This window comes from Chelmon rostratus, chromosome 10 (assembly GCF_017976325.1).
Source record: "Chelmon rostratus isolate fCheRos1 chromosome 10, fCheRos1.pri, whole genome shotgun sequence".
NCBI classification, from domain to species: Eukaryota; Metazoa; Chordata; class Actinopteri; order Chaetodontiformes; family Chaetodontidae; genus Chelmon; species Chelmon rostratus.
Genome location: NC_055667.1, coordinates 3,104,890 through 3,120,569, shown reverse-complemented (window position 1 = coordinate 3,120,569; position 15,680 = coordinate 3,104,890). Strand labels below are relative to the sequence as shown.

General features: G+C 43.1%; 1 protein-coding gene across 5 annotated transcripts in view; it reads right to left on the bottom strand.

Annotated features, from left to right (window-relative positions):
* tns2a (tensin 2a) overlaps nucleotides 1-15,680 on the bottom strand; it is a 50,634-nt gene that overhangs the window by 29,590 nt on the left and 5,364 nt on the right. For 4 of the 5 annotated variants that reach the window (XM_041946304.1, XM_041946302.1, XM_041946303.1 and 1 more), the window contains exons 2-3: nucleotides 4,400-4,505; nucleotides 3,686-3,723 (exon numbers count right to left, since the gene is read on the bottom strand). In XM_041946304.1, the coding sequence (XP_041802238.1) occupies nucleotides 3,686-3,723; nucleotides 4,400-4,505 (144 nt within the window). Of the gene's footprint in view, nucleotides 1-3,685; nucleotides 3,724-4,399; nucleotides 4,506-13,664; nucleotides 13,735-15,680 lie in introns of those variants that run through there. The other variant, XM_041946306.1, reaches the window with a different exon arrangement.

Sequence of the window (15,680 nt, the reverse complement as noted above, 5' to 3'; positions counted from 1 at the left end):
CCATAATGATAACTAGATGCTGAACTAGAAAATGCTCTCAGACCTCCACCAAAAAGGTGGTTAGTGCTCAATACAAAACCCACAGTTCAACTACCAACAAATGAGTCCTTATCTCAGCTAAAAAAAACTCTTCAGGATCCGTTTGAGATTACAATGAGAATACAATGAAAATAAACCAAGTGGCAGCTCTTGTGTCTAGTAGACAAACTTAGTGACACTTTGACAACTCTGGAGTTACTTTCCATTGTCCAGCCAGTGCGCTGCTGTCAGCTCCAGGGAATGACCAGCCTGGAAGCTCAGCGGATTGATGATGCTCCAGGTGGCAGAGAGGATGGAGTTGGACAATACTACATTCATTTAAAGCGGTCAGGATTGTATTTTATGAATTCATTAATATATCCAGAATGGATGTGGCTGCCAGTTAATGATCGCTGAGTTGTGGGCTGGGTCTGGATTGACTTGAGATTTGGTTCGCGTTCAGACTGAGGTCCAGTATTTGAGAGGCCCTGATGTAGGTGACTGCTCATGTTAAAGTCAGACAGCTAACACTTACCACAGCCAGTAAGGGTCTACGTGTTTATCAGTCTTGTTTCTCTGTACAGTCCATCTGCCAGTCAGCCATACAGTCATTCAGTGAAGCAGCCTGTGCGATTTCAGATTAGTGGGGGTTGTGTCACTCTGTGCGAGGAGGACATAGTCAGTCAAACAGTCTTGGAGTTTGTTCCCCGACGAGCGGAAATGCCTCCTCTTGCTTAATTGGACAGACAGGCCAGTCAACTTGTCACGGGCTGCATTTCACTAATTTTAATCCTTCCTCCTCCCACTGTTCCTCTGCAACCCCCCCTATCCCTGTGTCTTTCCCCAACCTTGCCTCCATCTCTTTGCCCCAGAGCCAGAGTCATTCTCTCTCTCCCCTATTCCCTGTGGACTAAATTTTCCACTTGGGAACAAAGATAAGGAGGAACTGTTCTCTGAGATAAGAACATGCTGAAATAAAGCTGTTTATGGCCTTCTGTGCGTGTGTGTGTGTGTGTGTGTGAGAGAGAGAGAGAGAGAGAGAGAGAGAGAGAGAGAGAGAGACAGTCTCTGTGTGTTAGTCGGGTCAGCCAGAGGCTGTTGACCTTGTGGGCAAAGAGTAGGGAACAGAGTGACAGGAGACAACCAATGAACTCCACATGGTCTACCTATAACCACCAGTCATTCTCTGGAAGTTTAATAGTTATGTGGGGGTTTTTCCAGAGAACTGGAGCTGATGCACTGAGAGGATACTGGCCTGTGTAGTAACGAGATGATTTGTCACCGAGCTTTTAAAGCAACACCAGCCGGGTGGAGATGTAAATAGAAGTCTGGTGAGAACGGGATGGCTTACAGATGACTAACAGACCTCCAGATGTGTGAGTGCCCGTAAACACACACAAACACAGTAAATATGCTCATGGACGAGTGCAGAGATGGTTGATTCGTACAAACGTTTATAGGCAATAACTTCCAAATGTGAAGTACGAGTGAGGAAACACCTTGAGCACAGGTAAGAACAGCTGTTTAGCACATACCAGGCGACTCTTTACAGAAGGAAGGCTAAAGCTAATCAGCTAGGCGGACAGGCAGCTAGGCAGGCAGTGGACCATGTCTTTACCCTTACAAAACAAGCATACGTTTCAGCCATCCCGGCTTCATACCGCCTCAGATTTCCCTCTGCATACAAGCTTAGATAACAGCTGAGATGGACACAGCAGCCAGACCCCCACGCCCTGCCTTATCTGACCTCTCCCTTCCTGGGCAGCAGCGATAGACATCGCTGTCTAACAACTTGTCAACAAGCACACATCAGACAGCTACAGCAAGGCTGTCACACAACATCCCGCTCATTTCTGTAATCAATCAGAACAGTGAACCAAGCTTATCCAGCACTCCTGCAGAGCAATGAGAAATCCCTTTTTTTCATGATTTGCTGTTCCACAGTCCATTCGCTCTCTCTAAAAGGAGATAACAATCTGAAAAATCAGATGACAACATGGCAGTATCCTTTTAGCGATTCAGGATTTCAGGTGCAATTTAAAATATCTACTGCAAATTATCCACACTAGTTACTATCTACATTTTCTCTTCAGCCCCTTTTGTATCTTAAAGAAATAGTTCAACATTTTTGGCAATGTTTTTATTTGCTTGCTTGCCAGAGAGATCAGAGAGAAGCACTGACACCACTCTCATGTCTGTAAGACAAATATAAAGCTACATCCAACAGCCAGTAGCTTGTCTAGCATGGCCCTGTCAAAAGGTAACAACATACACCTATCAGCACCTCTAAAGCACATTAAGCTCTACACATTAAGCAGTGTCTGCTATACAAACCTAAGGGTAAGAACAACACGCATGGTTTTACCTTTGGACAGAGCCGGGCTAATGCAGCTGCTATCCCTGGCTGTAGCTTTATATTTAGCCTACTGACATTAAAGTGGTATCAATATTCTCATCTACATCTCTACAAGAATGTGAAGCATATTTTCCAAAATGTAACTCTATCATAATGAAACATACAGAGGACAGTAGATTGAAAATTTGTAAAAGGTTACAAAAAACTAAGTATATCTCTCTTTCTTCATATCAAAAACGCTATAATAACATATGTAATAACATGCCCAGAAACAGAGCAACTTGAAAACTCCAAGCAAGGATAAAAGACAAAATAGAAATCGCATATCACAAGTTGTCCTGATTTTACTTTTTATTGCGTGCGCTGTTTCAAAGCCATCCTTTCATGTCTGACTCATCCTCAGGCTCTCCTCTCCTCAGATAAAAGACAAGGAGATGGAGCCATGCTTGAGGAATGAGGATTGTCTTTGCCACATGCTTTCGCCCTTGGCTTTCGTTCTTCTGCTCCTGCTGCCTGCCAAGGCTCCCTGCCTCAGCCTCGACCCCCTCTTCATCACCCTGGCCATGGCTGGCATTCTCCCCCTCTGCATCCCTCTGTCTATTCATTATACCATCCCTCCATCAATGACCCTTTCACAGAGGCAGCAGAGTGGGGTTTGAGCAGGGCTTGCAGCTCTTTCTGAGGAATGCAACTGGGCTGCCTTCATATTAGCAGAGATCTCGAGACTTCTGCCCTCACAGAGCCGCTGTCGTGTGCCTTTTCGCACCTCACTGGCATAAAAATCTGCTGACTGACTCAGATAAGCAAGTCCAGAGCAGTCACATCAACATTATTGAAGGAGGGCGGCCTGTCCCATGAAACAAGAGCATCTGGGCTTAACCTTGAACGAGTGGGGTCATGGTTGTGGCTGGTGAAGAGTGCACATTTAACTGCTCCAGATCAGGTTATGTTCACACTGTCGACATCAAATAGTTTACGTTATCGCAGTAATCAATAATGATTGATTTGCTTTTCAAGGTTGGAAAACCACGTAAAAACATGATGGAAATATGGAATTCATATTTGTTTCATGCAACAGTTTGAGGAAGTTTAAAGTCTCTTCATGGCTCCAAACAGCTCTGACATGAAAGAAAATGTGCATAAACACAACACCTTGATGCTGGATAGACAGGCACAGTCTATTTTCTATGTTGCATGTTTCTATCTATGCTCCAAAACTGATAAATTTGGGGAAACAGATACAGAAAATACAGATTCCTCTTTTTATGTTGAGACCGTGCTCAGAAGGGGCAGATGTGGGTGGATCCTTACCTTGGCCTCACACTTTCTGTGGGTGGCTGTCTTGCATACTAAGAAGAAGAAGAAGAATGAGAGTAGGGAAGAAGGGGGGAAGAAAACAAGACAACAAAATGAGTATGTCATAGCTGCACTGTCAGTTATTTATATTAACATGCAAAATAAGTATTTTAGTCTACACATGAAGTAATGAAGCCAACCTGCTTTCTCTTTGTCTATGCAACTGCAACCACTATTGGATTTCATTGCACATAAGTCTTGACATCAACCTGCTGTTTTACCATAGAATGAATCTATGGCTTACCTCGTAAATGGTAACCCACACAGAGAAAATGACAAATGTCAAAACACCACTGTGTGTCTTGCATGTGAGCATACAAAGTCAGTGCATCAGGATATGCAGCTGTCCTACTTTGCATAAATAACAGTCAAGAAAATCAGTTACTGTTACATTTCTTGGCCAGATTTGGCACCTGTACCTTGAGCACTTCTTTTGTCAGAATGGCACATTCTGTGTGCTACAGGGGTCAAATGATGCTGCGCTATGTGACAGGAATAGTGTGCGCCGCCCTTGATTCATTCATATACGACACATCCTACATCCTGCTGCCACTGTAGCCTGTCATGACATTGCTTTCCAGATCTGTCTTGGTCCTTCAGAGTCACTTAGTTGTGAGTGATCAAACTCTAACACCAGTGACAACACATGATCAGGCTTGCAACATTTACCTCTGCAGAAGGAGCCGACGTTGTCGATGTTCTGACGACAAATGCTGCACTGCCGCTTCTTCTTGAAGGTCTTTTCCTTGAAGACGTGGGGCTCCCCCTTCCCCCCCTGCACACACACGCGGACACACACAAGAGAAAACGAGATTCACACTAAGCTAGAAACCCAATATTGATCTCTGGAGCTGCCTTGTCTCAGAAACAATGCAAGAATCCTTGTTTGACCTTCATCCAAGAGTTTGATTTGGCAGATAGTAAATGTTGTCTGTTGTTCTCTACACACTTTCATCTGATAGGATGAAACAAAGAAACTGGACTTTCCTAACCCTTTTCATAAAAAAAAGAAGAAAACAAAGTAATTGCTTGTAAGTTAGTGGTCTGTAACAAAGACAGGGGCTCAGAACTGTCAGTTCTAACTAAACCTGTGTGTATGACAGGCCAGAGAGTGGATGAGGGTCTGAATGTATGTTTAAATCCGTTCTCTACTCCCTCTGCCTCATGAAATTCTGTTCTGGTTGTGTAACTGTCTTCCAGTAATAATCACTGCGGTTCCTGCCCAAACACCACTATAATCCTGAGAGTGTGTGTGAAGGTTTGGGAAAGAGAAAAAAGGGCAAACGTGTTGGTCTAATTCTCAAAGAGAGAGCGAGGGAAGGGAAAAGTAAATGCATGTTAGCATGTGTGTTACTGCATGTACATCAGTGTGTGTGTGTGTGTGTGTGTGTGTGTGTGTGTCGTAGTCATCCCTGCTTAGTGCCTCTTTGTTTCCCAACATGGGATCAGGTCTGCAGATGACTGGACCTGAAGTGACTCTGTGTGGAGGCTTTGAACATGAGAACAATAACAACCGCGGGCTAAGTACAGGGATTGCTAAGCATGTTTTCATGCATAGATACATGATGGGGGGGGGGGGGAATAGGTGGGGGACGGGTGTCATGTGAACAAACAGTTCAACAGTGCAATGTCATACCAAGAGGCAGCACACATATCTGTAAGCTGCCAGGTTTAGTCAAAAGCATAGGATTCTGGGATAGAAAGTTTCTCTGTTCAGGCGTCTGACAGCAAACAAACACACACACACACACACCATCAACATCATCACCATGAGAAAGCACCTATACTGCATGTAAGAAATGATGCTGCTTAGGCTGCTCAGTGTCCACGTTTCCATAGCTTTGGATAATTAAACTGATACACACACATAAAGGGTTTTTTGTTTCCTCTGTGTGCTTTTCCTCCTTGGTAACAAAGAAAGGGGGCTGTTGGCACACTTTTTCCATTATACTGCTGCTCTGGCTCTGTTCTAGCGACTGGACAGTGTTTGGACAGCTGCCTGCCTGGCATCACCCTCTGCCAGCAGTGTTCAGCGGCTGCTGGCCTGCTCCAGTGCAAGTGTACTCTGACCGCAGCACCCTGGATGGTGGAGATGGGCCGGGTGGGTGGCTCAGGAGCTGGTGGAGGGCTGATATCTCTTATGTAATATGGTGTGGTCGGGGGACTGACGTATCTCTCTAAAACTGTGCAGTCATGGCTTTTGGAAACTGTATACTTTTTATGTTGTGATTTTCATTTATTTCTATTTGCCTCAGTATGACTTGGCCCATTCTTGATTAAATTTTTCTGACAGTAACAAACCAAAATCCACACAGACTTAATTTCATGTCATCTTATCTTATCTGGATCTCCAGTTCCTTACTCCAAGTTCACCCTTTCCTGAACCCTAAACATAACAAATGCTCCTTCGCCTCATGACCAATTTAACTACCTCATGTATTCATTGCTCATTAGCTCTGCCTTGACATTAGTCCTACTGACCAAGCATGTTAGATATAGACTTTGACACGAACAGACACAAAGTAACACCAAACTCTGTCTCACAAACTACTTCTTGTGTGTGTAACTGTATTTGTGAATTCAGTCTATAGTCTGCCCTCATTCTCACTTGTGTAATAACCTTGTGAAATATGCGTGTGTGTGTGTATAAGCACAAGAGTATACACACTGTGACCACGGTGAGTTTAAAAAAGCAACCAGTGACTGTCAGCTAAACCGCAGTGGTGATGTGGGCAGAAATATAAACACATGGAGGAGAGGCTGGCAGCATTCTTCCTGTTTCAGACACAATCGAGACCACTATAACGTCCCACCACAGACAATGGTGGTCAGAAGGGGATACATGGCTGCTACTGAATGCTGTGTAAGGTCTCATATGGGTTGACACGAATATGAGATGCTATTCTCATGTGAGGGGATTGGATGGTAAAGACAAGCCTTCAGTGATGTAGATTAAAACTGTTTTATATTTCACGCAACTGGCAACAACTGATGTGCTGCAGAGCTCTGGCGGAGGGGTTAAGGCGTTGACCATGAACTGCAAAGGTCTGCATCCGGCTGTGGACCTTGCATGACATGTTCGTATTTCTTTCTCCCCTTACTTCCTGTCTCTACTTGGCTATCCAATAAAGACATAAAATGATGAAACTGACCACTGACTTTTCCAAGTTGCAGGTTTGAGCTCTGCATCAACCATGCACCAAGACAGTATGTTGTGCATGCTAACCTTTGTTGAACAAACCTTTGAGCCAACATGGATGTGAAGTCCTAGAAGTGCTCAGAAAAAATAGAAATTTGAACAAAATTCCATGACAACTGGACAAACTCCACCTGCTGATCATGTAAAACTGCTCCAGAACAGCAGCCAACTGGAGAGTCGACTGTAATTATTAGGGGTGTATTTGTTGAGTGCTGATTGGCTGGCAGATTTGCTATTATTGCTCTCACTCACAGTAGTCTGTTAAAACCAGAGCTGCCACCATTTTTGAGCCATTTCCGTAGTTTCTCGAGATAACAAAGACCGTTTTCCTGTGATTACTAATAAAATTATTTGGTTCTCAGCATAGACTGGTTCTCGATTTCAGGGTTTCTACACAGACAAATCCCTAATGAAGGCTAGTGCTAATTTAGCACGATGTAGCTTGATAAAGTGTTTATTAGCAGTGATGTGATGAGTGTGATTACATTATGGTCAGTGCGGCACAATGCATTACAGTGATCAACTTAAAATGTGTCTATAATCAGAGGAAGTATGCCCCTTTGTATTCAAAGTTCAGGGTTTCCCCCAGTGCTTTATAGGCCTGGCGGGCCGCCAGGCTTTTCTTGCCCCCCCACCAGGCTAAGCATCGATTGTTTATGATGAACGATACATTGTGAACAACAACTTGTGTTTAAAATCACAGTAACTAGCAAAGCAAACCTTGCTGTCGGCAGACCTAACGAGCGCTGTTCCCACTGCGCTATGCTGTGTTCATCATGTCAACGAAGTTTTGTTTTGTGACAGCTGTTTTTTAGACAATTTTAAAGTATTTTGAGTATGCTTGTGCAAACATCTTGCCAAATTAGCAGCTAACAGTAAGACATCCTAACAAACAGCACGTTTACAATGAATAACTCCGGACCGGAGCAACACACAGCCTTCAGCAACGATGACAGAGATGACAGAGACAATGCCGAGGCGATTCCTGGTGGACTGACTGCAGCAGCTTCCTTACTAAACTGTGAGCTAACTGCAGCTGCCGTTGCTAACATAAAGTTAGCAGCGTTGGCGCTAATGTTAGCTCTGTGAGCACTCCTCTCTCCTGACTCAACTCTGAGTTGTCCGGAGCCAAACTTGGCTCTGTGTTCCCTTGTCATCAAATTAACCGCCCTCCTGTTGGAGGCTCTGTGTGTAGGCTATACGGAAGCCAAGAACCAAATAATTTAATTCGTTATCACGGGAAAACGGTCTTTGTTATCTTGAGTTAACGAAATAATAATTCGTTATCACGAGAAAACGGTAAAAAATAAATTTATACGGACCTTCTCAGCTCCCGTAAGCTTGTGTTGTTGTAAAGAACAATTGGCCTAACATTTGGCAACCTATGAATTTCTGCTTTACTAGATGGAAGAAAGTGTTTTGTAGCCGTTGTTAAAAAATAGTCACATTTAACATTCAAATTTGTTAAAACATAGTTAATTAACATTAACATATGGTATTATGGTAAGAAAGACAAAACAACAGGTCCTCTACAGAACAACTCTGCTCAGCAGCCCAGAGTCCACCGCACTGGTCCTGTATCACGAGTAAACTAATGTATGATCTGCAAACTGGGTTAACTACCAAATCTATGGAAACACTCCGCTCTACTTGGGAGTCCAGCACAGGAAACCACAGTGAAGGAGGTTTACAACTTCGAGGAGGATTACGACAGAGGAAGGAGAAAACAACTGGTAGAGTCTGAGTGCATATGCACGAAAAACAACCTGTGATGCTGAGCCCGGTCCCCAGGATAGTAATTACTGTCACCGCTGCAATGGAGAAAAAACATCTTCCTCTGGTAAAACATGTGTTAGTCGGTATTCAGTACACTGAGCTAATAGAGAAACTGTTTCTGCTGCCTGAGAGAAAAGAGCGAAACAGAGGAGAAAGAGCTGTTCAAAATAAAAAATATATACATTCACATGCACTAAAGATGCACATGACCACACAGGTCAAACAAGCCGGACACATCTGCCATCACTGACAAACTGACGGACAAAGTCACCCTCCCACACATGCAGTACATGTGGCCATTTGAGCGACGAAGCCTCAACCAGCTGGGACCTGCCTTTTCACAGAAGTCACACAAGTTATAAAAAGCTACCTGAGACCTCAGGAAGAAAAACTCCACACACACAAACACTCACTCACGTGCAGACTTGTATCCCTGCAGACAGTCAGTGGAAACAGACAGCATTCCCCTTTCCTCTTCCAGTCCCCGTGTCCCCCCGTGTGTCAGAGCAGACCCCACCTCCCCTTCAACATCTGCTACCTACAAGAAAGTCCTTTTTCTAATATTTTTAGCTTTCTGGCACAAAAAGGAAGCAGAGGTTTCTGGAGTCAAAGAGATTCTTTCTAACCAGAAATCCCTCCCCTTCCTCGCTGCACGTCTGCCAGCCGTCGCAGAACAGTAGATGGATTGAATGAGGGAGGGGTTGGAGGCATGTACAAGAGATGCACACACAGGCAGACATTTATGCATACAAACGTAAAAACAAATACACAGAAACAGAGAGAGAGCCATTCGTACACACACACACATCCTTGGAAACTCTCTCGCTTCTACCCTCTTGATTCTTTCTAAAAATAGTCTTGATATTTAGACAATGATGGACATTGTGTGGGAGTGGTACATTAGTGACTACAGGACTGCACTGTGACCTCAGCTTCAGCTGCAGATGGTCAGTGACAGCACACATGAAAAACACCCTCAGGGGAAACTCTTCATGGTGATTTTGTCACACACAATGAAACTTTGTCTTCGGCTATTTAGATCATTAGTTTCAGGCCAATCTTTGTGTCAGTTCCGGACAACCAAAAGTCTGATTGTTTGATCACGCTGATCTGCTTTTTACAGAGAGCCTCTGGCATCATAACCACCAAGCCAAACTCCATGAAAGCAAACATTTTCACTTATTTCATCACTGGCATGGCATGGACTGCAACTATTAATTACCTTCTTTATCAATTACTCTAATGATTCAATTCTCAATTAACCAATTAAAAGAGTCCACTTATGCAGACTGCTGACACTGTTGAACGCACGATGGATATGTTTTCAAAAAACATAAAAATCAATGCAGTAGAACCAGTGACATCATCTTGATATGCGTTCTTCTTCTTCTTCTCGGAACCAATTGGATTCACTCGACTGCGCAGTAACTTACAGTACGAAGGCCTTGAAGGCATCCAAAACCCAGACCAGTCACTTGAGCTGTGTGTGGTTAGAGCGTGTCAGACGTCACCTTCAAAAGTCACCCATTCACAGCTTGACACTGACATCGCTGAAGGAAAAATATCTCAAATTTCTGACTGACAAATTTGAACAGCATCTCCTGCATAAGCTCACAACGTTCTTGCACCTCAAACTGAAAAGCCTGAAGCTGCTTGCAGACCAGGGTGGAGTGATGAGCATCCACAGCGAAGCACTACGTCTTATTAAAGATAGAGCATTATGCTCATAAGAACATTTATGGCAGTCTCACAAATTATTGAAGTGCCTTGACCTCCTCTATTGCCCAACTGAAAGCAAAAAATCACAACATACAGTTTAGAAGGCATTTCTTATGCCACTGATGTGTTTGTCAGCATTATTGAGTTAAAAAAATCATTAATAGGCTTAACTGCACAAAATTAAGCTATTTTTTCTGCAATCTACTAAATCTCTCTTTGATGAAATTTTGCAGCCTCAGGACGAGGGGGCAGCCTACAGTGAATTCAAGACTCCCCGGGAGGATCTTTTCGAGGTTTTGTGCTGGTGGGGGGAGCACGCTAAAATGTGTGCCTGCGTGAAAGAGATTTTTCCTCAGCTTAAACAAGGATGTGTGATATTCTTTCTCTGCACAGCAGCTTTGAGGGAGATTAAATGTCGGCAGAGTGAGTAGTAAAATAGCTGGTGACTGATTCTGCCAGTTGGGCTGTAGTTACTGATTTAAATTCATGTATCACTGTGTTCCTACTGTGCAAGTAAAAATAAAGCACTTTAAAGTGAGTGACTGTGTAGTTTGTGTGTTCAATCACAGGTCGTGTCACGGGACTTGAATTAACAGCGGCTCCGGATTTGATTTGTACATAATTGCGGGTAATGGACCAGTTCCAGTACTGAGTGTAGTGGGTGTGTCGGCGGGTGCGGGTTTGCAAAACTGGACCGTGCAGGACTTTGATGCTAGCCAGCCAGGAACATGCTAGCACTACTGAGTCACAAAACGTTTCTTTCCATTTTCACTCTACTGTATTTGTATTTGTTCAGGGTCGTACATTTTTGTGACAGCAAAGTTTAATGAGAAATGGACAATTGAAAGTTGTTCATTTTGTAACAGCTACTTATTACAATGTGTCTCATACAGCACACACAGTCATTCAATAGAGTGTTTGTGACTTCCTGTGTAATTACTTCCCACCCTCCATTGACAGTATCTCACATGGGCCTGAACCATTTGTTGGCGATCGAGGCCAGCATGCGTGTTAATAAATGTGTGTCAATTCATTTGTATGTGAGTGTGCACGCTTGCGTCCAAAGGGTGGGACAGGCAGTGGAGGGAACAGAGACTGCCTGTTCCCGAGGTGAGGTCAGCATGCCAACATGATACACTTCCGTTCAGTGGGACTCCTGCTGCTTATATACACACACACACATGCATACAGAAAGGTCTTACTGCCCCAGCAGCACAACCAACACCCTCTACTGCAGTTGTTGATATTTACTGGCAGAATGCACCATCTGTTTTGCCTCAAACTGGTAACCATGTACTGTGTAGTGGCCTCAGTAAGTGGATGACATCATCAAAGGGTGATGATTAAGAGATTATGGGTTAAGCACGTTAGTTAGAACCAGATCAGATCACACTGCAGCCTCTGACTCATGGATGTTCAGTTTCAAGGAAACCTGTTGCTGCTTCTGCTCGAGAAGATGCAAATCATTTGCGTCCACTCTGTTTTAATGCGGCAGGATTTTCCAGGTGAGAGGGAATAGCTGCTTCTGTAGATCTGAACTCGGTGTAACTGCATCTGGCACAAGGGAACATGAACCAGCCTCTGTTTCAGCCTCTTGGCTTGGCAGTGGTCCGGGGGTGTCCCAAGTAAACACAGCCATCATGGACCATTTCTGGACCATCAAAGTTCTCAGTTACGCCCATTAATTACAAATATAGATACATACTGTATAGTGAATACAACAACAGCATTGTACTGTAGGTTACTGACCATCTCCAGTGGGGCACCTCAAGATTGTAGTGCCTTGCTCAAAGCACCAGTGTTTGTTGTTGGAGGAGAAGGAGGAGGAACATTACGTATTTCAATTTCCTGTCCAGGTTTTCCCAGAAAGTCAAGTTTTAATCACAAGGCCCCTTTCCACTGTCCAAAATGCAGGCTGACCATCACTTATCCATGATACATGCGGTTCACATAGGAGAAAAACCTCTAATGACCGCCCTGTTATCAGCTGAGGAAAGGTTGGAGAGGCTGGACAATGTTATCTTGTTATTAATCCGTAGCAGTTTTCCTCATGTGGTATAGCAGGATAGGAACTCGGACAGCACTAATTGGCCAGTGTGCGACCCAGTCATTAATCAATGTTGGCATGCAAACATACACACACATACAGTATGATGTGCTGACAACTACACCAAGCATGTGTGTGATCATGCACACACCACAGAGTTTTGTTTGCAGCATCCTATTATTCAACTTGTACTCTTGATGTAACCGTAGGAAAATTATACATCACCCACACATACGCGCAACCATTACCTGCCATCACAACTCTGACACGGCTGGAAGCAACAAATTGCAATCACTCTTGTGTAATTTAAGACTACTTTTCTGAAAGAGGCACTGTTTTTTGACCAAAGTGCACATTTTATATTGCATCAGATAGTAAAGACAAACTTTAGCTCTGCATCATGCCCCAAAATGGAGTTTATGAGTGATGAGTGAGAGAAAGAAAGTAAAGAAAAGTCAATGGCAACCGAAAAAACATAAATGCCTAAAACACCAGCTGCTTTGGACATGTACATAAGTTTTCTACCTACAATTGCTTTAAATTAAAAAAAAAAAAGAAGAAGTCACCTGATCTAACATGAACACCTTGCACGCGCATAAGCGCCCGTGAAAAACGATTCTTTTCCCATTGCGCCATTAGCAACAACTGAGTGGCGGTGACGCAGTAACAGCGGGAATGGTGGGGGGGCTGCTTACCGCATCATATGACCCCATTCAGAACATTTCATGTCAGTTTAATGAAGTGCGACACATCGAGCAACTTCCCAGAGAACAAGTCCCTGTAAGTCTCCGTGTGTGTCATCACTGCACAGAGAGACAACTAGCTAAAATGTTGTTAGCTAAGTGTGGTGTTTGGTATAACATAATGTAGCTAAACATGCACGTTAAGGTTATATTAAGTCTGCCACTAAACTTCGGACTGGCTGTTTTCTCTTACTGGGAACACCTAAAAAAAATAAAAAATAAAAACGATGACTTCAAATGCTCCTGAAGTTATGGCTTCTTTACAGAAGACGGTCAAATTCACAGAGTGCGAAACTGCACAGCCAACACATGCGCATGAAAACAGCATCATAGTCCCAGACAGGACCTAAAATCCCTCACACAGACTGCAAATAGTGGCCAGTAAGTAATGCAAGACCAACAGAGCCAGACCATAACTTTCTACCACACTAATAGACTTTAAGTTCTTACCTTGTTCACTTTCCCGCTAATCATGATCCCCTGGTTTAAGAGCTGCCCCTCATTCTCAGGAAGGCCATCAATAACACGGCCTGCAACTGAGATAACTTGTTTTCTTTACTCCGGTCCACCCTCCGTGTTGGGGCTGTTGGGTGGAGTTACACGCAGCTCAAAGCATGTGTGGAGTACTGTTACTGGAATTTCACCCCCTGATTGGTCGGTTTCCGGAGGGAGCGTAGGGATTCTCGATCTGGATTGGCTGAATGAAATACTATAATATTACTAGTGAAACCTCTGCTGTGACTGAGGTGATGAATTCAGTGTGTTATTCCTCTTCATAGCATTCATTTGATCACAGCCCAAATGGATTAATGACGTGTCTCTGCTATTCTTTATTATAGTCACTTAAGTAAGTTAAATTAAAATGTAAAGAACGAATTAAAAAACTACAGAAGTGGCTACATCTTTCATAACAAGATCAAAATTATGGTATGGTAGCTGGAACTGGGTGTGAGAAAGATGTGGTCACCAGGGAAGGATTTAGTGTGTCCCAAATGTAAGAGGTATTTCAAATATGAACATGTAAACAAACACGCAGCTGTGCAGCTCTCACACATATTGAGGCGTTTTAATTATGGGCCCCATGTGCACGAGGTGGCACTGGGCCTCTTCCTCTCCTCCTCCCATACTCCACCATCGTTACATTTGTAAGAGACGTGTTTGTGTCAACATAGAACATGCATGAGACAAATCTGATGTAGTCTGGATGGAAAATGTTTTCGTCCAGATCAGTGGTTCTCAGCTTTGTCTTTCTGACGTACTCCCACTGCTGAAGTGCCTCTTCATCACCACCACCTATCATGCTCTAAATCTGTTAATTTTAACTGATTTAAAACTGGTGTTATATTATATATAAGACATGTAAAAGTGGATATGATATTTTTTTTTTTACCTTTTTCTTATTCTTTTTCTCAGCAGGATCAATCAGATGTTGTATTTTTTACTGCATTTATTGAGGGTCTAAAGACAGAGAATGTCGTACGCTGTACAGACTGTCAAGCCCCCTGAGGCAAATTGTGATTTTTGATTTTGGGCTGCATCACTAAAATTTTATGTGACATGACTTATCCATTAGTTGAGCCTCTCTTCTCACTTGCTAACTATCATTGCCAGGCAGTTTCTGGTAATTGTGAAAATAAATATGGTAAAGATCCGAATCTCACAAATTTCATACTTATTTTACCACTTAACACAAATGTGCGTTTATATTTTTCACAACATGATTTTGTCTACTCTTTAAATAAACCTGACCTGACCTACTACACAATCCTTCCTTCCAGCCTCGGCAGAAGTAACCCCTGGGGTAAAAGGACCCTGGCTGGGAATCACTCTTGAAACTCAACCTCATCTTAGGCTCTGTGTGGTCAATCTCCCTTTTCTCACAATACATCCACAACACACAGACATGTGCCTTGATTAACAGCTGTCTGTGACTGTGTGTTAGTAGCAACATCTGGTGGTGAAATAAGGGAAAAGCAGCAGGTGAGGCAGCTTTTTGCTGCTTTTGATCACATCTCTTGATATTAATCACCCTTTTTTGATCATAATTTCTGCGCAACTGATCTGTCTATCCAGCCTTTTGATGCTATGAATGTAGATGCAATATTTGATATGAGACTGAAAACATGCATCGTTGCATTTCTTTTATTTATAAAGATAAAACCAGACAGCAGTCTGAGCGAACTTATTATAATTAAAACAGCAAAGCATTTCTTCTGTAAAACATGGTGATACAAATCTTTGATTCCATGCCAAACTATCTATACATGCTTATGGTTGTGGTTATACCCATGTATGAGTTTAGGTCAATTCCTTTTGAGTTGCTTGTCTTAAATTGTTAGCCCATAATATTCCCCAGCTCCAGACTCCAAATGCACAGAGCATTTCTTCTCTCTGCCGCCTCAATCTTTTAGTCATTTCCATATGTGTTAGATTGGCGTGCAGGTATGAAGGCTGTACAGTATATCC